Source organism: Cetorhinus maximus, chromosome 12, assembly GCF_964194155.1.
Source record: "Cetorhinus maximus chromosome 12, sCetMax3.hap1.1, whole genome shotgun sequence".
Classification (NCBI taxonomy): Eukaryota; Metazoa; Chordata; class Chondrichthyes; order Lamniformes; family Cetorhinidae; genus Cetorhinus; species Cetorhinus maximus.
This window is the reverse complement of record NC_135890.1, coordinates 110,504,016-110,529,973: the sequence shown is the minus strand read 5'-3', so window position 1 is coordinate 110,529,973 and position 25,958 is coordinate 110,504,016. Positions and strand designations below refer to the sequence as shown.

General features: G+C 43.5%; 1 protein-coding gene across 3 annotated transcripts in view; it reads left to right on the top strand.

Annotated features, from left to right (window-relative positions):
* Window positions 1-310: 310 nt before the first annotated feature.
* tchp (trichoplein, keratin filament binding) overlaps window positions 311-25,958 on the top strand; it is a 37,724-nt gene continuing 12,076 nt past the window's right edge. The window contains exons 1-7 of one of the 3 annotated variants that reach the window (XM_078554410.1): window positions 311-329; window positions 7,910-8,109; window positions 9,185-9,395; window positions 15,179-15,235; window positions 16,677-16,745; window positions 19,327-19,500; window positions 22,027-22,139. In XM_078554410.1, the coding sequence (XP_078410536.1) occupies window positions 312-329; window positions 7,910-8,109; window positions 9,185-9,395; window positions 15,179-15,235; window positions 16,677-16,745; window positions 19,327-19,500; window positions 22,027-22,139 (842 nt within the window). In that variant the 5' untranslated portion in view covers window position 311. The other 2 variants (XM_078554411.1, XM_078554409.1) reach the window with 2 other exon arrangements.

The following is a 25,958-nucleotide window of genomic DNA, read 5'->3' as shown; positions in this document are numbered from 1 at the left end:
ATATTACCCAATGGCTGTTAGCGCGGACTACAATGTTAATCAGTAGTTTAGAGTAGAGTCCGGTTGGGAAAGCACACGTTGTGTTAGTGCTCTGTTACTTGTGTAAATAAACAGCATGTGCTTCATCTTATATTGGTCTCTGCATCTGCAGTATATTGTTTGCCAACTCACCCACCGGTAGATAGGCGTGCAACCGTGTGTGTGAGCAAAGCGACCCGACAGAAGGAACATAACAACTGGCAAAGAGGCAAAACACAACCAGTCAATGACACCAAGGAAAGCCACGAAAATTCCACTGAAGCGAATCAGCCATGCTTTGCAGGCCGATTGTAAATACAACCCTCACCATAGTCATCAGAGTTATGTCCCTCCGGTATGCCACAGTTTGGCCATATTGAACTGTTTGATCAGACCACTGATGACTGATCACATTATGTTGAATGCCTCGCGTTCTTCTTTTTGGCCAACAACATATCGGGGGAGGAGAAGAGGCGAGCGATCCTCTTAACGACATGTGGCTGTAAAACATACAGCCTAATTCGTAGTTTAACGGCACCCAATGCCCCAGATTCCAAGAGCTTTGATGAGTTGGTAAATCTTGTGAAAAGCCACTTATAGCCAAAATCCTCGGTAACAATGCAACGTTTTAAATTTAATTCGAGGTCGCGCCCCTGGAGGGACAGCCGCTTGCTATGTTAGCAGCCTTGAAAAAACTGACAGAGCATTGAGTTCAAGACGTCGATTAACGTCATGTTAAGAGACCAATTAGTACGTGGATTAACGAAAATGCCATTCAAGAAATGTTGTTGTCAGAAACGAATTTAGACTTCAGCAAGGCGCTGGAGTTGGCTCTCACAATGGAGAGCGCAGTCAGGGATTCAGAAGCCATCAAGGGAGCACAAAATGGCGCCGTCCTTCAGTTTGGGAGGGAAGCACCGGTTAGAAATGACGCGGAAAAACTGGGCTCCGTGGGAAAGGTGAGAAACAACCACCATTAACAGACCAGCAAAAAGAAATGATTTAACAGAGAAAACCCACATTAGCAATGACAGATATGGAACCAGACAGCCTGAAAATGAACGATAATTTAAAAGAACCAAGTGTTTCTACCGCCATCGTAATGGGCACATTATGTGATATTATAAAGACAGATTGAGACAAAATTTTGAACAAAAAGATAGAAATCATGAAATCCACATAATAGAGGAACCAGGGAGAAACAGGATCAGATATTTACTCACTACACAACTTAAAAATGGGTGAAACAGAGCCAATCTACGTGACAGTGGAAATCAATGGAAAACCCATCCGAATGGAGGTGGATACAGGAGCATGCACAACAGTTAAATGGGAACATATGATCAAATACCTGAATGGAGGAGGTCACTCACTAAATCTGGAAAATTCAGATGCTAAATTAAAGACATATACTGGTGAAGACATATGAGTAAGAGGTATATGCAACATCCCAGTACAGTATGAAAATCAGTCTGTTAATCTAACCCTAATAGTGATAGCAGGCAGAGGACCAAGTCTCCTCGGAAGAAACTGGTTAAGAGAGATTAATCTTGAGAGACTGCTGAGATCTCAATCAGACGCAGGAAATGTTACTGTTTGGAAAAAGGAGTATGTGAAGACTCAACAAAAGGAACTCATAGAGGTGATGCTTCAGGACAGAGTTCGAGTTGAAGTCAGTAACCTCCAAAACGAAAAAGAAAACATGCGGAAGGACTTTCAGACATTGCAAGATTCCCTCAGATCCCAATTTGTACCACTAAAAAGATATGGGCCAACATTTTCCCCCCATTGCCAAAGATGTCATAAACAAAGGGTCGAAGGGGTGTTGATGGTGGTGATACTGGCTAAAGGAGGTGCTAATGGTGACATTAAGAGTAGAAAGCAGGATGAGCAAGTGACAGATGGCGCTAGTGGGGGTGGGGTGGGGGGAGGGGACAGTGTGGGAGAAAAGATTGAAATAGGTTAAAAGGTGGGGATAAAACAATGAATGGAAATACATTTTTAAAATAATAATAGAAATAGGTGGGGAAAAAGTATATAAAAATTTAAAAATAAATATTTGAAAAAAGGGGATCAAAAAGGGGTGAGGATGGAGGAGCGAGTTCATAACCTGAAGTTGTTGAATGTTAAGTCCGGAAGGCTGTAAAGTGGCTAATCGGAAGGAGGTGTTGTTCCTCCAGTTTGCTTTGAGCTTCACTGGAACATTGCAGCAGGCCAAGAATGGACATGTGGGCATGAGAGCAGGGTGGTGTGTTGAAATGGCAAGCGACAGGAAGGTCTGGGTCATGCTTGCGGACAGACCGAAGGTGTTCCGCAAAGCGGTTACCCAGTCTGTGTTTGGTCTCTCCAGTGTAGAGGAGACCGCACTGGAAGCAGTGAATGCAGTAGACTAAATTGAGGGAAGTGCAAGTGAAGCGCTGCTTAACTTGAAAGAAGAGTTTGGGCCCTTGGATGGTGAGGATGGGGGGGAAGTAAAGGGGCAGGTGTAGCACATTCTGCGATTGCATGGAAAGGTGCCGTGGGAGGGGGTTGAGGTGTTGGGGGTGATGGAGGAGTGGACCAGGGTGTCTCGGAGGGAATGGTTCCTACGGAATGACAGGGAGGGATGAAGGGAAGATGTGTTTGGTGGTGGCATCATGCTGGAGTTGGCGGAAATGGCGGAGGATGGTCCTTTGAATGAAGAGGCTGGTGGGGTGAAAAGTGAGGACAAGGGGGACATTATCATGGTTCTGGGAGGAAGAGGAAGGTGTGAGGGCAGAGGCATGGGAGATGGGTTGGACACGGTTGAGGGCCCTGTCAACCGCTGTGAGTGGGAAACCTCAATTAAGGAAGAAGGAAGACATGTGAGAAGTACTGTTTTGGAAAGTGGCATCATCGGAACAGATGCGACGGAGGCAAAGGAACTGGGAGAATGGGATGGAGTCCTTACAGGAAGCAGGGAGTGAGGAGTTGTAGTCGAGGTAACTGTGGGAGTCGGTAGGCTTGTAATGGATATTGGTGGACAGTCTATCACCAGAAATTGAGACAGGGAGGTCAAGGAAGGGAAGGGAAGAGTCAGTGATGGACCATGTGAAAGTGGTGGAGGGGTAGAAATTGGAAGCAAAATTAATATATTTTTCCAGGTCCAGATGAAAGCATGTAGTGGCACCAAAACAGTCATCGACGTACTGGAGAAAGAGTTGTGGGAGGGGGCCTGAGTAGGCCTCGAACAAATAATGTTCTACATACCCATAAAGACATAGGCATAACTGGGGCCCATGCACGTATCCAAAGCCACTCCTTTTATTTGCGCGAAGTGAGATGAGTTTAAGGAGAAATTGTTCAGTGAGAGAACAAGTTCAGCCAGATGGAGGAGAGTGGTGGTGGATGGGGATTGTTCAGGCTTCTGTTCAAGGAAGAAGCGGCGAGCCCTCAGACCATCCTGGTGGGGGATGGAGGCGTAGGGAGATTGGACATCCACGGTGAAGAGGAGGCGGTTGGAGCCAGGGAACTGGAAATTGTTGATGTGATGTAAGGCATCAGAGGAATCTTGGATGTAGGTAGGAAGAAACTGGACAAGGGGAGAGAGAATGGAGTCAAGATAGGAAGAAATGAGTTCTGTGGGGCAGGAACAGGCTGACACGATCGGTCTACTGGTACAGTCCTGTTTGTGGATTTTGGGGAGGACGTAGAAGCGGGCCGTCCGAGGTTGGGAGACTATTAGGCTGGAAGCTCTGGAGGGAAGATCTCCAGAGGAGATGAGGTCAGTGACAGTCCTGGAAACAATTTCTTGATGTTCGGTGGTGGAGTCATGGTCCAGGGGAGGTAGGAGGAAGTGTCTGCGAGTTGGCACTCAGCATCTACGAGGTCGAGGTCAGTACACCTGACAACAACAGCACCACCCTTGTCAGCAGGTTTGATAACAAAGTCAGGGTTGGAGAAGATTTTACCCACAGTCTTGAATGGTTTATTCAACAAATACAAATGAACACTTCACCTTACTGTTCTCCATAACATCTCAAAACTACTATACATCAAAGCTCCCAGACTAGCTGGCTTTAATCCAATTAAGACACACATGGACACACACCTAGACACAGACCCTCACTAGAATTCTATTTTAAAAAATAATTTCCAATAACATTATACACATTAATCTCTTCATGACACTCTGGCCGAAATGAAGAATAAATTAGCTGAGAAAACACAGCAATACTTAATTCTCCAGGAAACAACTAACAAATATAAAAAAGAAATGGAAGAGCTGAAGAATCAGCTACGTGAAAGCCAAGAAGTTTTAATAATAAGGGCCCCTGAGTTTTCAAAACAGCTGATAGTTGAGGAAATGCTGGAAGACTCAACCACTGAGTTCACTCAAGTTGACCTCATGCCTCAGCCTAGTCTGGCCAATAGGGAAATTGAAAAGAAGGCTGAGATTAAAGTCAGCGCTGCCAAGAAGAAAACCCATCAAAAGAAGACACGTAGGAAGAAAAAGTGGAATTACTAACGAGGCCCTGAAATTAATTTTTTATCTTTATTTTACACAACAGGAAGCTGATCATACCATGTTGAATTTAGCCTTGCCCAACATTCTGGTTTTGAGAACCTTCCTGATAGTTGACCTTCATATTGTTGAACTAGGAGGAGAGGGGCAGCAGGAGCGCACGCGATTGGGCCCGAAAGAGGGTGAAAGCATTCCCTTTGGAGTCTACACCACATGTAGAAGGAACTTCCCTTGGTTTGGAAGTACCTGTAGGATCCATTGAACCTGAGAGAGTTGAAGAGACAAGCTTACAGATTCCTACTGGAGAGCCTAGTGGACAGATGACTCCTGAGTGGGAGGCCTCAAATAAACCATCCGCAGTTGTAGGACTATGATGTTCGGCACGTTTGAAGTAGCCTCCAGAGAGACTGAATTTGTAAATAATTTATTTATGTAGATAGTTGAAATATTATAAAGATTGTAAATTGTATTTTCGAGTAAAGGAGGATGGATGTGGTAATCTGAGGTGCAATACATCTTTAAGAGAATATGAGCAGATTGACCACATGACTGTATTACCCAATAGCTGTGTAGCGTGGGCTACAACGTTAATCAGTAGTTTAGAATAGGGTCTGGTTGGAGAAGCACGGATTGTGTTAGTGCTCTGTTACTTGTGTAAATAAACAGCATGTGCTTCATTTTATATTGGTCTCTGCTTCTGCAGTATATTGTTTGCCAATTCACTCACCGGTAGATAGGCGTGCAACCGTGTTCGCAAACAAAGCGACCCGACAGAGTGAACATAACAGTTTACCACGCTCGTCTGCCTCACACACCCACCTTAGCTCCTCTGCAACCGCTTTGCGGCGTCCATCATCTAACTACGTCTGGGTCAACCCCTCTTCCTGGTATCCTCCACTTTGTCCTCTAGAAGAGAACGCTGTAGCTTTTCAGCTCTGATCAAATGGTGGAAATACTGACATTTTCTTTTATGGATGTGACTTTTTAAGGGTTCTTTTCACTCTTGCTAATTCAAATAAAAACCTCTTCATTTGTCTTAGGGTCTGTATATGGAATTTTTAGCATATGTCTGAGCATCCACATTTCAAAGGCCTCTATTTTCTTCCACAGATCTTTATTTATTGTCCAGGTTTCTGAGGCAGACAGGGGATTGGATAGAATGTAGCATCTTATGAGCTCTTTCCTTGTTACAAGCTTGAGTTCTCTTGCTGTTAACGCATTCTTCATCTTCACAAAATTACTTCTGGCTATCTCTATCTTTCTAACTCCTGCATTACATTTGCCATCTCCTGTTATTATTTGTCCTAAATATACATCTACTTGTTCCAGTGTGACACAATCCACTTCAATTTTCACTCTAGTTTCTTCTAATGTATTCCTTTTTGGTGTCCATACTCGACCCATATTCTAAACTTCTGGATTTTATTTGATCTCCGATATCTTGTAGGGCCTCTTCTGATTCTGCAAGTAGCGCTGTGTCAAGTTTGATATGTTCTTGCCTTCAATTTTTACCCCTGGAAACACATCTAATTCTCTGAAATAAAAAAAAATAGAAAATGCTGGAAAAACCCAGCAGGTCTGGCAGCACCCGTGGAGAAAGAAACAGAGTTAACGTTTGGAGGCCGCATGGCTCTTCTTCTCTGAGTGTTTGTTTTGTGCACAGATCGAGTAATTTTGGCGACAGTACACAGCCTTGTCATACTCCTCTCCTCGCTTGAAACATATCTGATTGTCCCTCTTCTAGCCTGATGCTCACCAATTGGTCCCAATATAGACTCTGGACAAGTCTCACATTTTTTTTTCTGCTTTTAAATATATATTAAATATAAATTTAAAATTTATATCTAAATATTTAGATAACAGTGCGTTCGTCCCACTAAAAAAAAGATGTAATGCCTCAATTGCTTTAGTGCAGTGAAAGAAAACTTTTCCATGTGTGAGAAGGGGAGAGGTTGAGGGAGGGGGTGTGGTCTGTTTGGACTCTGCTGAGCAGATGTTTCGAAAGCGCGTTTCTCGGACGGGGTTTGAACGCAGTCGGTACCCGTAGACCTGGCGGAAGTGGTTCCTGGTTACCAGCAGCGACGGGGACAGCGGAGGCAAACGGTCGGAATTAACCGTGATCGGGAGGCGGGTAAAACTCGAGCTCGCCCAGGGCGCGAGTCAGTTCAGTTGGAGCGCAGGGCACCGCGCCCGAGAGCCTGAGGCCGACATTTTACCCCTGACGGCCCCCTTTGGGGAAGCTCACAAATTGAGAGCGGTCAGGTTGAGGCCTTTGTCTGCAGCATCCTCGGTCCTGAGTCAACCATGTTTTAAAGGCGAAACAAAAAAACAAAGGAAACCAATGTAAGTTAACATTTAACGTCAAATCAGTGCATGCAATGTTGTAAGTGAGTTCATTGCCTATAATAGTCACATTATGAGGGGCTCCAGGGGTCTGACTGTCATTTGCAATGTACTGGATTGTCCTGCACCAACATTGCTTTAAACCTAGTGTAAGTTCATTATCTCAAATTGCTCCCCAGTCATTTGTCAGAATCAGTACCTCATTTTGGATCAAAATGCTTTCCACAGAGATAGGAAGGACAGAGTCATTTAATTTTGTTTCCACCATTCACACAGCTGAAACCTTGTGCCATGGACAGACAATAAGCAACTGTTAACCATCTCACCAGTGGCCTTCTGGCATGAATGACCAAAGGCCGTAACTGAATTGAATAGTTAAAAAACAAGGATTGAAGCAGAGTTTAGGCACATGTTTAATCTTTATGAAGGTAGCGGATGTTGAGACAGACAACTGGGAGACAGTCACCTAGGGCCGTGACCTTTGGAGGCTGACTGACTGGAGGGGAATTGGGTGAGGTGAAACAGAAAGGTCAGTTGGCAAGAAGAAGGCCCAGGGAAAACAGACATTCAAAACCTGCACCTTCTTGGCTCACTGTCTTCAACTTCAGAAAACGCAGCAGTAACCGCCATGCTAAAGTGGGCTTCTCAGCCACACCAAGCGATGTTTAACACAGAACTGACCACCATGCTGCAAACCATTGTCTCACAAGACAAAATGCTGCTTGAAGAAGATTAATCTCTTCCCAGCTGATTGAGGTTGTGTGAAATAAGTAGGTAACATGAAATGACAACGGTTAATAAGTATCAGATTGGATTTGGCTTAGATATGATGGTTTAGTTGTATAGCTCACTATCAATCACTGTCACCACTAGCTCGTGAAGGGTGGTGTTTGAGCAAGTTAATAAAGGGCTCTTGTCATACGTGAATTCCACAAGTCAGTGCTTGTTGGACACATTAAGGAAGAAAATTGGAGAAGACAATAATGGGACTCTTTTGAAAATTCAGAATTGCAGAGCACTAACTTTTAATGTGATGTGACTGCAAACTTTAATTTGATTCCATAGGCCCCAGAGATGGCTTTACCTACAATCCCATCCAGGTGGAGTAGCCAGAATCGAGTGTTGGAACAGCAAATCGTTCGTCAGCGGGATCAGGAGGAGCGCCTTCGCATGCAGTGGGAACTGCACCATCAGTACTTCAAAAAACATGATGTCCGGAGTAGCAAACAGGCGCAGTGGAGTTCAAGACAGTCCTATCAGCAAAGGTAGAAAACAGGAGAGTGAGAACCTGGAGTTGAGCATTTATTTGAGTGGGGAGTGGCAAAGGTTTTTTTAAAAAAGGTATAGGTAGTGGCATAGTAGCTAATTGGTCTGAATTCTAGTTTTTCTTTTCTCTCTCCTTTTCCAAAGGAGCTGACTGTTGCTAGGATATGATTGCAGAGATCTAGATGATCTTTATTGTTCATATGCATGAACAAGGAGATGAATGGGCTATTCTAACTTAACAGCCAATCTCGATTACTTCTTTACCAATGTTCTTAAGTTTCCTTCAGGCAGTAATGACAAGAATCCAGGATGGTTAAGTGTCACCAGCAGGAACCAGGGGGACTCCTTTTCCCCCCACCATAGTCCAGGGTTCTGGCATAATTGTAGAATTACTAATGCTGCTTAAGCTAAGATCAGCAAAGTCTGTGTGGAGCAGTAATCAAATCTGTTACCTCTCTGATCTGTATGCCTTGTGTCAGACTAGCTGGTGTATTTGCCCAGTGAGCCAGGTGCGTAGCTATTTTATTAAGGAACATTGTATGGGATGGGTGGCATAGTTGGTTCAAATTCTCTTTGGGACCCAAGTTCAAATCCAGCCATTACTGTTAAGTCTTCTATATCTGAAGTCCAGGGAAGTCCAGTTCCCCTGTGAAGGCATGAGGGTAGAATAAAGCTACACCTGGTATGGCACTTAATTTCCAGTCTCAATAAGAAACTGGGTCCTGGGAAACAGAAATGTCATGTTGATCCATTATGGCTCCAATTTTTTTTAAAGGTGATTGACATTCAGATAGGCTGATGCAGGTTTAACCATCTTATTTTGTGTGCCCTGCAAACATGTGATGCTGACCAGATTTTTAAAAAATAGAAAATTATATGTTTCGCTAGTTTCCCTCAATCAGTACAAAAATAAATTTATGTTTTTTTAAATAAATGTAACTTTTTTCAGATGCCAGTTGAGAATGGGAATTAAGTGCAAGGCTACCAGAGCTATTGGACCAGAACTTTGTGAAGTGAATCATTTATTTCTGGCTGTGAGAAGGGGACATTTAGGCACTTTTCTTTCTTTGGCAGTATGGCAGCATACCACCGAAATCGACAGCAGCAGGAAAAGGTGTGTAATCTGGAGCAAAGACGGAAAAAGCTGCAGCACTTACTGCAAGAGGAACAAGATCTCCTTGAAGCAGAGCTCCGTGAACTAAAGGTAGATACAGGTCCTCTCATCCAGGATGCAAAGGAGAAGACTGAGGAACTGAAATCTGCCCGTGAGGAGCGCAGGAGAAAGGTAGGAATGGGTTTCACTTGAAGCTCCCAGATGTGGAGTTGAGCCATATAGATCAGGAAGGTCTCTGGTTCATGCCGAGTTAGCTAATCACAGTCAGACAGGAGTTGGGGCACTACAGTTACAATTGACATCAGTAGGTGGAGGGCTTGGAGATTGGGAAATCAGCCAGTTTGCATTGCTGATCCATTGGCCCATGCTGGAAATTGTATATGTCTGTGCATCAGGTCTGGTTGTTATACTTCCATGATAGAATACCCTGACGGCATTCACTGTCAAGGTGTACAATTTGAGGATTGCAAGTGGCAGTGCATTACTGCTTGGATATCTGGGAATGAGTTACACACTGTAATTGAATCAGTGCAGACATAAAGAATAATGGAGTAAGTTACAGTATGTAACCTAATCTGTGAATTTATGCACTTTATATATAGAATAATGGATGCCTAGGAAAGAGTTACTGGTTGAAATCTGATAGAGTGTAGATCTATGATACTTCTAGAGCCCCTTCAACAATAACAACACTTTACATTTACATAACACCTTTAATGTGGTTAAAACACCCCAAAGAGGTTCATAGTAGTACTATCAGATAAAATTTGACGTATTGTAATATGTCATGTGCAGACTTCAACTGTGGTAAAGCCCTCACACTTGAAATAAAATAAACAGATTTAGGATATTTGTTGGAGGATTCAGTAGCTGGTTGGATTATTATGCATGCTGATTTTTCTTCTACATAATTTTCTTTCCTTCCCTTATGAAGACAATGACTCATGACACCCTGCAGAGGTCAACAACTAGGCATACAGTAGGGATAGGACCTAGAACCTTGTGATGGTTGTTACTAAGTACTACATTGGGTGCTGGATTTACCTATTGATCCATAAGGGAAGCCTTAATGTATAAATCCTTAATGTTTATCTTGCAGCTGCTAATTGGAGCCATGACAGTGAGAGTCAAAATCCCTCATTTAACAATAATAAAAGAAAATGCCTAATTTTTTTGTCTACAATTAGTGACTTGCTAAATTGCAAGCTCAGAAATTTTTAAAGTTGCATATTCCTGAAGTTCCATTCATGGGTAATTAATTACACTGTAACCTCCTCAGTCAGGAAATCCGAACTCTGGAAACACCAGTTGTCTGGAAATTTTATGAGCAGATGCACGCACTCATTACTTGACTGTTCAGGCGCTGCAGCGTGGTCTCAGCTGATTTTCGGACTGAGGCTATAAAACGGCGGGTGAAAGGGGAACGTGATGACTGTGTAGCATGGGAAAACACGTCACGAGGTTACAAACCCACTTGATTTCTCTATCTATACTACCTCTGCCTCTCTTTGTCGCTCTACCTCTCCATCAATCTCTGTCCCTATCTCTCGATCTCTCTCTGTCTGTCTCTCATCTCTCTCTGTCTGTCTCTCATCTCTCTCTGTCTGTCTCTCATCTCTCTCTGTCTGTCTCTCATATCTCTCTCTGTCTGTCTCTCTCATCTCTCTCTGTCTGTCTCTCTCATCTCTCTCTGTCTGTCTCTCTCATCTCTCTCTGTCTGTCTCTCTCATCTCTCTCCGTCTGTCTCTCTCATCTCTCTCCGTCTGTCTCTCTCATCTCTCTCCGTCTGTCTCTCTCATCTCTCTCCGTCTGTCTCTCTCATCTCTCTCCGTCGGTCTCTCTCATCTCTCTCCGTCGGTCTCTCTCATCTCTCTCCGTCGGTCTCTCTCATCTCTCTCCGTCGGTCTCTCTCATCTCTCTCCGTCGGTCTCTCTCATCTCTCTCCGTCGGTCTCTCTCATCTCTCTCCGTCGGTCTCTCTCATCTCTCTCCGTCGGTCTCTCTCATCTCTCTCCGTCGGTCTCTCTCATCTCTCTCCGTCGGTCTCTCTCATCTCTCTCCGTCGGTCTCTCTCATCTCTCTCCGTCGGTCTCTCCCATCCCACTCCGTCGGTCTCTCTCATCCCACTCCGTCGGTCTCTCTCATCTCTCTCCGTCGGTCTCTCTCATCTCTCTCCGTCGGTCTCTCTCATCTCTCTCCGTCGGTCTCTCTCATCTCTCTCCGTCGGTCTCTCTCATCCCACTCCGCCGGTCTCTCTCATCCCACTCCGTCGGTCTCTCTCATCCCACTCCGCCGGTCTCTCTCATCCCACTCCGCCGGTCTCTCTCATCCCACTCCGCCGGTCTCTCTCATCCCACTCCGCCGGTCTCTCTCATCCCACTCCGCCGGTCTCTCTCATCCCACTCCGCCGGTCTCTCTCATCCCACTCCGCCGGTCTCTCTCATCCCACTCCGCCGGTCTCTCTCATCCCACTCCGCCGGTCTCTCTCATCCCACTCCGCCGGTCTCTCTCATCCCACTCCGCCGGTCTCTCTCATCCCACTCCGCCGGTCTCTCTCATCCCACTCCGCCGGTCTCTCTCATCCCACTCCGCCGGTCTCTCTCATCCCACTCCGCCGGTCTCTCTCATCCCACTCCGCCGGTCTCTCTCATCCCACTCCGCCGGTCTCTCTCATCCCACTCCGCCGGTCTCTCTCATCCCACTCCGCCGGTCTCTCTCATCCCACTCCGCCGGTCTCTCTCATCCCACTCCGCCGGTCTCTCTCATCCCACTCCGCCGGTCTCTCTCATCCCACTCCGCCGGTCTCTCTCATCCCACTCCGCCGGTCTCTCTCATCCCACTCCGCCGGTCTCTCTCATCCCACTCCGCCGGTCTCTCTCATCCCACTCCGCCGGTCTCTCTCATCCCACTCCGCCGGTCTCTCTCATCCCACTCCGCCGGTCTCTCTCATCCCACTCCGCCGGTCTCTCTCATCCCACTCCGCCGGTCTCTCTCATCCCACTCCGCCGGTCTCTCTCATCCCACTCCGCCGGTCTCTCTCATCCCACTCCGCCGGTCTCTCTCATCCCACTCCGCCGGTCTCTCTCATCCCACTCCGCCGGTCTCTCTCATCCCACTCCGCCGGTCTCTCTCATCCCACTCCGCCGGTCTCTCTCATCCCACTCCGCCGGTCTCTCTCATCCCACTCCGCCGGTCTCTCTCATCCCACTCCGCCGGTCTCTCTCATCCCACTCCGCCGGTCTCTCTCATCCCACTCCGCCGGTCTCTCTCATCCCACTCCGCCGGTCTCTCTCATCCCACTCCGCCGGTCTCTCTCATCCCACTCCGCCGGTCTCTCTCATCCCACTCCGCCGGTCTCTCTCATCCCACTCCGCCGGTCTCTCTCATCCCACTCCGCCGGTCTCTCTCATCCCACTCCGCCGGTCTCTCTCATCCCACTCCGCCGGTCTCTCTCATCCCACTCCGCCGGTCTCTCTCATCCCACTCCGCCGGTCTCTCTCATCCCACTCCGCCGGTCTCTCTCATCCCACTCCGCCGGTCTCTCTCATCCCACTCCGCCGGTCTCTCTCATCCCACTCCGCCGGTCTCTCTCATCCCACTCCGCCGGTCTCTCTCATCCCACTCCGCCGGTCTCTCTCATCCCACTCCGCCGGTCTCTCTCATCCCACTCCGCCGGTCTCTCTCATCCCACTCCGCCGGTCTCTCTCATCCCACTCCGCCGGTCTCTCTCATCCCACTCCGCCGGTCTCTCTCATCCCACTCCGCCGGTCTCTCTCATCCCACTCCGCCGGTCTCTCTCATCCCACTCCGCCGGTCTCTCTCATCCCACTCCGCCGGTCTCTCTCATCCCACTCCGCCGGTCTCTCTCATCCCACTCCGCCGGTCTCTCTCATCCCACTCCGCCGGTCTCTCTCATCCCACTCCGCCGGTCTCTCTCATCCCACTCCGCCGGTCTCTCTCATCCCACTCCGCCGGTCTCTCTCATCCCACTCCGCCGGTCTCTCTCATCCCACTCCGCCGGTCTCTCTCATCCCACTCCGCCGGTCTCTCTCATCCCACTCCGCCGGTCTCTCTCATCCCACTCCGCCGGTCTCTCTCATCCCACTCCGCCGGTCTCTCTCATCCCACTCCGCCGGTCTCTCTCATCCCACTCCGCCGGTCTCTCTCATCCCACTCCGCCGGTCTCTCTCATCCCACTCCGCCGGTCTCTCTCATCCCACTCCGCCGGTCTCTCTCATCCCACTCCGCCGGTCTCTCTCATCCCACTCCGCCGGTCTCTCTCATCCCACTCCGCCGGTCTCTCTCATCCCTCTCCGCCGGTCTCTCTCTCTCTCTCTCTCTTGCGCAATGTCTTTCTCCATCTCTCTGTTGCTCTCTCTCTGTCAGTGTTTTTCCATATATCCCTCTCTGGGGCCCCACTCCCTGGCCCGCATTCTGGCTCGCTTTCTCTCTTGCTATCTTTTTCTCACTGTGTGTCTCTTTCTCTTGTACACTTGCTCTCTCCCTTTGCAGCAGTGCAAATAAAGCATTGTATGGAATCACCTGTTCCCTTGATGTCATTGGCATCATTTTAGTACAGTATTTTGGTAGTAGAAACATGGAATGTACATGATTTGGATAAGTAAAACAATTTTTATTACCATTTTATAATGTTTTATCACTATTTTATGTTTCAGGTAAATATTTATCTCTGCGGTGTTTTCCAGTTCATACACTTGTGCTTAGGCATTCTAACGTCATTCAATAATCCAGAAAATTCCAAAATCCAGAAATGACTTGATCCCAATCATTCCAAATGAAAGACACTACAGTGAAAAATAGGCATTTTTTTTATTTACGAGAATTTTTTATTTATGAGAATTACGAATAGTGTCAGTAAGCTAGTCATCCACAAAAGGGTGCTGTCAAAGACCAGCCAGAAACTGTCTGCACCTGAGGTCCACATTAATTGCACTTTCCAGCAAGAGTCTCATTGCAGTCGGGGTAATAATCTTACTTGACCTTTCTCCTTCAAAGTCCAGGGGCACTGTGATAAACTGGGATGCCCCTATTGGCACCCTGCAGAGGTCAACAACTAGGCATACAGTAGGGATAGGACCTAGAACCTAACTACTACATTGGGTGCTGGATTTACCTATTGATCCATAAGGGAAGCCTTAATGTATAAATCCTTAATGTTTATTTTGCAGCTGCTAACTAATCTGGCTGCTTAAAATGGGCTAATGTTCATTGCTATAATTGTGATACTTCTGGGACAGTAAATGGAGCTTTTCATGAAGAAATACTCACACCTTGATTTTCTTAGTGAAGTAATAAGAACAAAAGAGCATAAGAGATAGGAGCTGTAGTAGACCATTCGGCCCTTTGAGCCTGTTCCACCATTCAATAAGATCATCTGCCTCAATTGCTTCTTCCCCAATATCCCCATATCTTTTAATTCCCTTAGTATACAAAAATCTATTGATTTTAATTTTAAATGTACGTAACGACTGAGCATCCACAACTCTCTGGGGTAGAAAATTCCAAAGATTCATAACCCTTTGAATGAAGAAATATTTCCTCATCTTATTTCTAAATGGACAATCCTTCATTCTGAGATGATTAGTAGTATTATTATTATTGCTACTATTATTCCTCTACTACTAGACTCCTAAGCCAGGAGAAACTTTCTCTTAGCATCTACGCTATCAAACCTCTCGAATTTTATAAATTTCAATGAGATCACTTCTCATTCTTCTAAACACCTAAATAAAGGCCAAGTTTACTCAGTCTCTACTTGTAGGAGAATCCCCTCATCCCAGCAGCCAGTCCAATGAACCTTTGTTGCCCTTGATCTAAGCTTTCTTTGCTGGTAATTTAGTTTTACAGCTGTCATTACAACAGTATTTGACAATGGTAAATGATGTATAGATGTTATGTAATTTGCACTAAACATTTCTGTGCCTCTGTTCTCAGGTCGCTGAACAGCTGTTGTATGAACACTGGAAGAAGAACAATAAAGAACTGCGTCAAGTGAGTAGAGGGCATCCTGCAGAGGAGGAGAAGTTGGCTTATTTTTGTCCCAATTGTGATTTAATGCCTGTACCTGGTAGTCTTGGTGGATAGTAACTTCAACCTAAGCACAATCCTTTGAGGCAATGCTGAGAAAGGGTAATGAGCATTTTGTTTTAATGCTTTTTTTTCAATGGAGCAAAGGTCCCAATACAGATATATCAGACACTTCCAAGTAGTTTTCTTTCGTAATTCAAAGTTCCACAGCATGAAACAAAGGGACTCCTGCTCCTTGTGCGAGATCCAGGACTAAGCTATAAGGTGCATCTTTGGCAAAAAAAGAAGTGTTTGTAAGGGGAAGGATATCAGAAATTCAGTTCAAATCTAGTGTGGAATCTCGTGTGGGCTGATGTAGTCTATCTTCTGTGAAAGTTAATAAGCAACTGTGGTAAATGGAATTTTGATAAAGCTCCATCCAGTCCTAGTGCACATTGTTTTTATTTAAGAGCTTTCCCCTGGGTTTGTTCCTCCCTTCCTAGGAGACACTTGTGTCACTTGCACTGGCAGCCCACCCAACTTGCTATTCTTCACTTTTGAGCCAATATAATGAATCTTGGTAGGTTTATCAATCCTGCAATAGTGTAGCATAGTGAACCACTGATCCTTTCTTTGTCTAGTGTGTCTTCCAGTATATTTTCAAGCAAGAGCTAATGGTTAGTTATCAGGAGTGAGGACTTTTGACTGAATTTTCCACCCTGTCCAGGCTAGGGGTCCTGAAGTCACCATCTTTTGAAGCTTGGTCAAAAAAAATTCTACATATCAAAGCTTCAGTATTTCATTTTTTTTTCATCTTGGCTCAGCTCCACTGTCCTATCTCTCCTGTTGGTCTCTTGCTCTTCAAGATGAACTTTTATGTTTAAAATTGGATTACTGTGTTGCTTATAATGAAGGACAGCACTGAGAGCATGGTATTGAAATGCTATCAAATTCAAACCAACAAATCCACCGATGCAGAGAGCAATACAGCTGACACTCCTGACTCCATGTGGAGTTTGTAATGGGAAAGTCAGCTTAGTTTTTGCAGTGAAGTTATGTTACTTGTAGCAACCTGGAATAGCCAGACCATCGCATGAAGAATGTTACTGGAGTGAGAATTTATTTGAACTCGGTGCTGGGGGGGGGAACCTAGTATTTGTGCTGAGGTGCTCTGAAAATAAGCTTGGAAAATCTGCAATGTTTGCACATGTCGCATAGGAGCTTGTTGCAGTAGCTCTCGCAAATACCACTTTTAGGAGCCACCTTTAAAATTGTAATACGATAGGAATATAAGAACTGCTAGACGAGAAAGAAGCAAGATCTTCTCCAGTTTGCCTTCTATCGTCCTAGTAGTCGCATGATACAATAATAATGGAGCTGTCGACCATCAATCAATTTTTTTGCTTATTGTTTATTTTGGATACAGATCCAGTCAGATTTGCACAAGATGCACGTGACAGACAGCTGGTCTTCACAGGTCACAGAAAAACGGCAGGTAATTAAACAACTTATTGAAGTTTGAGATCATGAAACCTCTTAACCAAACTATACAGTGATGTAGACACAAATTGTGGTTATGGGTCTGGTTATAAGTTTAGGACCTTGCCTTAGATCTTTTCTCAGGTAGAATGGTGTTAGTCACCCCCATAAGCAGCCTAAGTGTCTTATATTTTAGGGGTGTGCCTGTACTATCCAATATCCAACAATTTGTTAATATAATTCATGAGTGTAATAACAGTATTCCCTCATAATCTGCACTGGATATTTGTATCTTCTACATTTTTTGAACTTTTCCAAATGCAGATGAAGCAAACACTTGATGAGATAAGGCCAGATGTGAATGGTTCAGCTGCTTTATTTTGCACCATGGTAACAAACAGGGCAATAGTTATGACTATGTTTACATGTCTTATAATTAGTACAACTTACCTTTGGGTAATAATACAAAAGAATAAAGACACTTTTCTTCCCTACATTAGCAAGTTGATTTGGTTGACTTAAACAAAATAACTGCTCTTGAGTTCTTAAGCTATTCCCAGCCTTTGTTAGGCCTGACTGCCTTGCAACTTTCTGCCTCAAAAAACCCTATAAGATAGTGTGGATCTTTATTCCCTTCCCTCCTGTCCCCTCAGGAAGTTGGAGCTTGGTTCCTGAATGTTCCTCCCATCTGGAGGTTGGCCAGTAGAGCTGATAATTAAAGCCACTCCCTCTCTTTGAAACCAGCTTCATGTGGAGCTCAACACGAAGAGATATCCAACCCCATATAGTGTTTACTGGAAGCTCCTGAGATGGGACCACAGCCTTTATTGTGCTTGCTTGCCCTGGATAACAGTATCAATGTCAGGTTTCAATATATTCTCCTAATGCCTGCACATTGTGCCCTTTATTAAACCTGTGCAAATTCATTTTGATTTCAAAGCCAAAACTTGAATATAACTTCTTCCAAATAATTTCTGTGGAAAATTATCGCAAAAAAACCCCAAAGTGTGACAACCGCATATAAAATATGCAACAATTTCTAAGAGTTAGACCATTGTAGAAAAAACACAGCCACTGTGGGGAATCCTTTCACGTGCTCTTTTAAGTGGAGTCATTTGTTCACATCTTAATTTTCAAAGAGATAAATAAGGATTTCTTTTTAACTGTGACAGAAGGTGCCATTTAAAACAGTAATCTTCATTTTCTTTTGGATGATGTCTTGTTTGCTGTGCAATTCGAGCATTTTCTGTTTTTACTTAGGAATATGTGTAACTGATGCAGACAATTGTTTTCATAAAAAATTAGGGGATCTCCTTTGCTGCTAAGTTAAAAGTTCTGCAGTTTTACAATAACTATAACATACAGTTATATAAAATAATGATGGTGTGTTTTTGTCCTGATTGCCCCATCATCATAGGTGTGGGGGACGTTTTGAGGAAGGCTGTTGTTAAAGTGAAATTGTGTTTAAACTAATCTGTCCCTTTAAAGCTCCAGATTGCTATATCCTCAGATCAATTGGAGGCTAATTATAGAATCATAGAATGATCACAGCACAGAAAGAGGCCATTCATCCCATCATGTTCATGCTGGCTCCCTGCAACAGCAACTCGGCTAGTCTCCCTGACAGCCCCCACCCCTCCCTTTTCTTTTCCTCATAGCTCTGCAGTTTCTTTTATCTTCAGATAGTTATCCAATTTTCTTTTGAGGGCCTTGATTGAATCTGCCTCCACCACACTCTCAGGTAGTGCATTTCAGATTTTAACCACTCACTGCAAGTTATTAAATTAACAAATTATTATTGCAAATCAAAATTTGTTTCTAGATCAGGAGTAGCTTATGAACTAGCATGAAACTACATCTTGCGACAGTCACTTTTTTATTCATTACAAACTCTTAGTTTGAAATTTTAAATGTAGTTTAATGAATTAAATGATCAGACATATTAACTATAAATAGATTTAAGAACTTTGTTAAAAATAACTTAATGTGTTTAGGAGGATTTGGTGATGGGTTGGATTTTAACCTTTCATTTCTGGGACTTGGGTTTAAATCAGATTGATCCAGCCTCCATTATCTGCAGCCTGTAAGGGTTGAATATGAAATTATTTCAAGCATTCTAAATTGAGCAGGTACCTACAGCACTGGACTCACATTTACACTTGTTGGTAATAAGTTAATAATCTGCCTCAGTGATGCCGCAGAATAACTACAAAAATGCCTTTATTGGAGAAAAGGGAATTAGATCACTATCTGAAAAGGAAGAATGTGCAAGGCTAAGGGTAGAAGGCAGGGGATTGGCATTTGCAGAATTGCTGTTTCAGAGAGCCAGCATGAACATGATGGGCTGAATGGCTGCCTCCTGCATTGTAACCATTCTGGGATTCTGTATCATTAGACAAAAATGTGTATTGAGCCAAAGAAGGACATATTAGTAGGGGTGACTAAAAGCTTGGTCAAAGAGGACAGCCTTAAAGGAGGTGCTTCTAATTGAATTTGCAGAGATGTTGTGGTAGAGAAGGAAAGAACAGAAATTTAAGTTCAAAAGGGATAATGACAAAACAGAAACAGCAATTTGTCTCTCTTGCTTGCAAATTTAGAAAGAAGAGGCAGAGATGGAGGAGAAGAAAAGATTAGAAAATGAATATGAAGTTGCAAGGAAACAGGCCGTGGAACGAGTAAAGCAGGAAGAGGAGCGGAGAAGACAGGAAGACGTGAAGCAGGCAGAAACTCTGCGACAGCAAATGGAGGAACTGCGTTTACGGGAGGTTGAGGTAAGAACCAATTTGCTTACACTTGAATAAATAGTTTTAATGCAAAAGGGAGGGCTTGTGTCAGAGATCCACGCCATATCCATAGGATTTGTTCAATGTGCAGATCCAATCAAATAACACATTGTGACTTTGCCACTCATACTGTAATGACTGGTGGATAAATTGAGGCGAATGCATGACAATGGATTGAGCACCATTCTGCCATGCAATGGCAATAGAGACACATTGGATTTCAGATTTGCTGCTGTGGTAGGTCACCAAACAGAAACTATGCACTTCTCAGAAGAGGGGATTGGAAGTAGAGCTGACCCTCATCGCCTCCCTTGCGGCTGGTTCAGTCAGGCACTCTTCTGTGCTGTACGATTCTATGATTTGCTCTTAACCTACAGCACATGCAATCCCCCAAGGAAATGAAAAAGGCATAAGGAGAGAAGAGAATGTCCTAAAAGCTGTCAACCTATTTAAACAATGGGCACAGACTGAAACAGTTAAATCATTTGATTTATCTGTGGTTAAAAGCTGAAAGACATGTGGTGCATATTAATGGAAGTAATGATTAGTATGGGCCTAGTGTTTACTGTGTAGATTGGGCGTGTAGTTACTCAGGATATATTCATGTGTAATGTGTTTCATGGTGCAACTGAAGAGCAAACAGGCACTTGTAGTTTACAATTTCTTAGAAAGAAGAACAATATTTCTGGATGCCCTCTGTGGTCAAATAACTTACCAACACTGACCTGTCTAAGCTTCTATATAAAGAATTAGTACTTTGGCAAGGTACATTAAATAGAATTACATGAAATATACAGCACAAAAGTTCGGCCCACCAGTCCATGCCAAAGTTTATGCTCCACTTGAGTCCTTTCCCTTCCTTATCTAGCTCTGCCAGCATAACCCTCTATTCTCTTCTTCCTCATGTTCTTATCTAATTTGCCCTTAAAAGTACCCATATTATTCACCTCAACTATTCCCTGTGATTGCGAGTTCCACACTCTTACCACACCAAGTGAAGAAGCTTCTTCTGAATTCGCTATTGGATTTCTTGGTGACCAGCATATATTGATGGTTCCTAGTATTGTTCTTTCCCACAAGCGCAAACACTTTGAGTCAACTCTACCAAAATCATTCATAATTTTAAAAACCTCTATTAGGTCATCCTTCAGCCTTTTCAGGAGTAAAGAGACCAGGCTGTTCATCTTTTCCTGTTACGTATAACCTGGCACTTCTAGTATCATCCTTGTAAATCTTTTTTGCACCCTCTCTGTTGTCCTTATGTTCATTTGATATAATAGTGACCAGGCTACACGCTACCCTAGGTGTGGTGTAACTAATGTTCAATACAAGTTTAACATAACTTCTCTGCTTTTAAATTCTATCCCTTTAGAAATAAACTCTGGGACTTGCTTTGCTTTGTTGTAGCCTTACTGAAATGCAGCACAACTTTCAGTGATTTATATATTTGTACTCCCAGATTACTTTGCTCTCTGCTGATTTAGATTCTTATTTTTCAAGTAATATATGATCACTTTATTTTTCTTGGCAAAATGTAATACCTCACACTTACCTATATTGAATTTCACGTGCCCATTCTGCAGGTTTATTAATGTCTTGTTCTGTTGTAATTTGTTGTACTCTTCCCCAGTGTTGACTGCCTCTCCCAATTTGATGATGTCCGCAAATATAGAAATTGTGTTTTTGATTCCAAAGTCTAAATCGTTTGAATAAAGTGGGAACAATAATGGTCCCAGCACTGATCATCCCTACTCCCTGCTTTCTGTCTTGCAGCTAACAGCTATCCATTCTGCTACTTGTCCCCCAACTCTGCATGCTCTAACCTAATGCATTTGCATGTTATGTGGTGCCTTATCGAAGATCCTTTGGAAGTTTAGGTAGATTACACTGACTGCATTACCCTTGTCTATTATCTCTGTTAGATCTTCAAAGAATTCAATGAGGTTGGCCAAGCAAAGCTTCCCCCTTTGAAATCAATGTTGACTATTCATTATTTTATTTGGTTTCTAGATGTTTTTCTCCTTCATTAGGGATTCCATTATTTCTTCTACTGCCAATATTAAGCTGGCTGGTCTAAAGTTCCTGGATGTGTTCTGTGTCTCAAGATAGGTCCTGAAGGTTGACAGTGTCTGAGAAAACTTACTCAAGCAGTCATTGGTACCTTCTAAAAAGAAAGGGAGATAAATCAAAAAATGTTTTTTTCTTTTGTATTTGTGGGTTATCTAGTTATCTCTTTCAGTCTGATCTGTCTTTGAGAGGTTTTACCTCTAGTATAATTCCTGTTGCATTTTGGTAGCCCATGGTAATCTCTTTGGCTCAAAGGTATAAATTCCAGTCCTTTTGCATTAAGTAGTCCTTTACATTAAGAAAGAAATGTGGGTTTTGTGATTCATGCAATAATTCAAGCCTTTGTGTGAAGAGAAGGTTGCCCTAAGAATTGTTTACCATCATCAATGGGCATGAGCATTGCTAGTGGGTGAGGATCTGATTTAATCCAGGTCTGCTATTCTTCAGGCCAAGAATCTCAAGGCAGAACAGGAGAAATTGTTGAAACAGCAATGGGAGCTGGAGGAGCTGGAAGAGGAAAGGAAACAGTTGGAGTTGCGAAGAAAGAAATCTGAGCTGGGGTGCGTACTGAAGCAAGATTGCAATCCATTAATTGGCTTGTTACTTATCATCGATTTTTGTTGAGATTTCGCAGTAATTTTTAAAGATCTATTCCCTTTTACACTCTCCACCACCATCCTCTCCCCACCCCAACCCCCTTGTACGTGGGACAGATCATTTGCTCCGAGACCACTTGAAGTGGGTACAACGATTTTTGAGCAGAGTTGATGAAGTGCACTCTTTATTTACAAATCATGACTTGCTTCCTTATGATGGAGCAGCCAGAGTGGGGAAAGTGGGGATTTCCAGCACACCCTTGTACTGGAGTAGCAACATTCCATGTGACTGCCCTATCCACACCTAATAATCTTTTATCCAGTTCTGCCTCACCAGTCACAATAACCTGATATTGTCAATCCTTATTCCGGTTTCTTGAAATTTTTCCTAATACACCATGTTTAAACAGTATTCACTCTCTTGCTCTGTTTCTTAAGCCCACTTAAAAGTTCCTTCAGTAATATACTGCACCATTGTGATTTTCATTTTCTGCATTACTTGAATGAGTGGGTTCCTAATAAGTAACATAATCAATATTTCATAAAATAGATGCAACAGTCATTGTAAAAAGAACTGTTATTGGATGGTAATAGGTTCATAGTAACTATTCTGGCTTCATGTTTGAGTAAATTGTTGTAACTGGCATTGTGGTTTCCAAGCCGAAAGTGCACTGTACCATTTAAAAAAACATCTGTTTTGTGCAGCTTTCTTTTAATCCATTTGTCAGTCATTTTCTTGTCCATTTTGGGTGGCTCCTCATCTCTCTCTCTCTATCCTTTTCCTGACTGAGTTAATAGATTATATTATGATTCTTTTGTATATGCTGCTCTGAAGCAGCCTCTTGAAACTTCTCAAGTTGTCCTTTCCCAGGCTTCCTCAAGTTAGGATTTGTAATAAATAGTGGAGGGTCATCACTGTTTTAAGAGTTGGTGGAGACTTCAATCCATAGAGCCATAGAAAAGCTATGGCGCATTCAGCCCATTGTGTCTGCGCCGACTGAAAAATCTAGCCGCTCATTCTAATCCCACCTTCCAGCACCCAGTCTGTAGCCTGCAGGTTACAGCACTTCAGGTGCAGATCGAAGTATGTTTTAAATGAGTTGAGGGTTTCTACCAATCTGGGCAGTGAATTCAAGACATCCACCACCCTCTGGGTGAAAAAAGTTTTTCCTAATACCCCTCCTCTAATCCTTTCACCAATCACCTTAAGTCTGTGTCCCCTGGTAATTAACGTCTCCGCGAGGCTATCTATTCTATCTAGGCCCCTCATAATTTTTTATACCTCAGTGAAGTCACCCCTCAGCCTCCTCTGTTCTAAGGAAAACAATCCTAGCCTACCCAATCTTTCATCATAGCTGCAATTTTCCAGCCCTAGTAACATTCTTGTAAATCTCTTCTGTATTCTCTCCAGAGCAATGTGTCCTTCCTGTAATGCGGTGATCAGAACCATCTGCAAAACCCCAGCTGTGGCCCTTGTATTCTATACCTCATGCAATAATGGAAAGCATTCCATATGCTGCCTCTACCACCTTGTCTAACGGTCCTGCCACCTTAAGGACCTATGGACATGCACTCCCAAGGTCTCTCACTTCCTCTATCCCTTTCAATATCCTCCTGTTAATTGAGTATTTCCTTGCTTTGTTTTCCCTCCCCACACTTCTCCGGATTGAATTCCATTTGCCACTTTTCCGCCCACTCAACCAAACCATTGATATAATTTTAAAGGCCACAGCTATCCTCTACCCTATCAACTACATGCTGATTTTTGTGTCATCTACAAATTTCCCAATCATGCCACCCATATTTAAGTCTAAATCATTAATATATAACATGAACAGCAAGGGACCCAACACTGACCACTGTGGAACGCCACTGGAAGCCACTTTCCATTCGCTAAAACATCAGTCAATCATTACACTTTGTTTCCTGTCACTGAGCCAAATATGGAACCAACCCACCACATTCTCCTGTATCCCATGGGCTTTTACTTTTCTGACCAGTCTGCCATGTGGCATCTTGTCACATACCTTACTAAAATCCATGTAGACCACATCCACTGCACTACCCTCATCAATCCTCCTTGTTGCTTCCTCAAAAATTCAGTTAAGTTAGTAAGATACGACTTTCCCTTAACAAAACCATGCTGACTATCCCTGATTGATCCGTGCCTTTCTAAGTGACAGTTTATCCTGGCTCTCAGAATTGATTCTAAAAGTCTGACAGACTGGTCTATAATTATTTGGCCTATTCCTCGCAGCTTTTTTAAACAATGATACAATATTTGTAGATGTCCAATCCTATGGTATCTCGCCTGTATCTAGTGAGGATTGGAAAATGATCCTCAGAGCATCCACTATTTCCTCCCTGGCTTCCTTTAACAGCCTGGGATATAATCCATCCAGCCCTGGTGATTTATCCACCTTCAAGGATGTCAGCTCTCTGGTACTTCCTGTCTTGTTGTGCTTATTTTATCTAATGTTTAACACTCCTCCTCATTAACTAGAATGTCTGCATCATCCCTCTCCTTTGTGAAGACAGAGATAAAATACTCATTAAGAACCCTGCCCACATCTTCTGCATCAACGCATAAGTTACCTTGTACACCCTTGATAGGCCCTACCTTTCCTTGGTTACTCTGTTGCTCTTAATGTACTGATAAAACATCTTTGAGTTCTCCTTGATTTTTGTCTGGCAATATTTTTTCATATCTTCTCTTTGCTTTCTTGATTTCATTTTTTACTTCACCCCTGTATTTTCTATACTCCTCTAGGCTTTCTAATGTATTGATTTTTTTGTGACTGTTATAAGCTTTCTTTTTCTGCTTTATCTTACCCTGTATATTCTAGATATCTTTATCCTTTTCCATAATTATGCTAAATCTAACCTGTATTATGGTCACTATCTCCAAAATGGTCACCCACTGCTACTTCATCCACTTGCCCAGCTTCATTTCCTAAGACTAAATCTATAATTGCGCTCCCTGTCATTGGGCTTGTTACGTACTGGTTAAAAAAGTTCTCTTGACTGCAGTTCAAAAACTTTGTTCCCTTCATACTGTTCGCATCCCAGTTGATATTAGGGTAGTTGAAGTCCCCAACTATTACTGCCCTATTGTTTTTACACTCAGAAATTTGCCTACATATTTGCTCTTCTATCTCCCTCTCACTATTTGGGGGTCTATAGCATACTTCTAGTAGTGTGGGTGTCCCTTTTTTTTATTTCTGAGCTCAACCCATATGACCTTGTTTGATGACTCATTTAGTATATCATCCCTCCTCACAGCTGCAATTGATTCTTTAAATAATAATGCTACACTCTCACCTTTTTTTTAGCCCCCTCTCTATCCTGCCTGAACACCCTATATCCAGGGATGTTGAACTGCCAATTTTGACCCTCTTTAAGCCAATAATGTCATGCTGCTATGTGTCTACCTGTGCCCTCAACTCGTCAGTTTATTTGTTATATACCTTTTAACATTGCCAAATTCCTGTGCTGTAGTCTTTTTAACCTTTGCTTCTTCTGTCTTGCAGAGTCACTTGCTAATTTTCTGTCTCCCACTCCCTGCTCTGAATTTTTCTTATCTGACTCTGCACTCAGGTTCCCATCACTCTGCCAATCTAGTTTAAACACCCCCCAACAACATTAGCAAATCTTTCTGCAAGACTTTTGTCCTGGTCCTGTTCAGGTGTAGATGTCCAGCTTGTACAGATTCCACCTTCCCCAGTACTGGTCCCAATGCCCCAGAAATCTGAAGCCCTCTCTCCTGCACGATCTCTCCAGCCA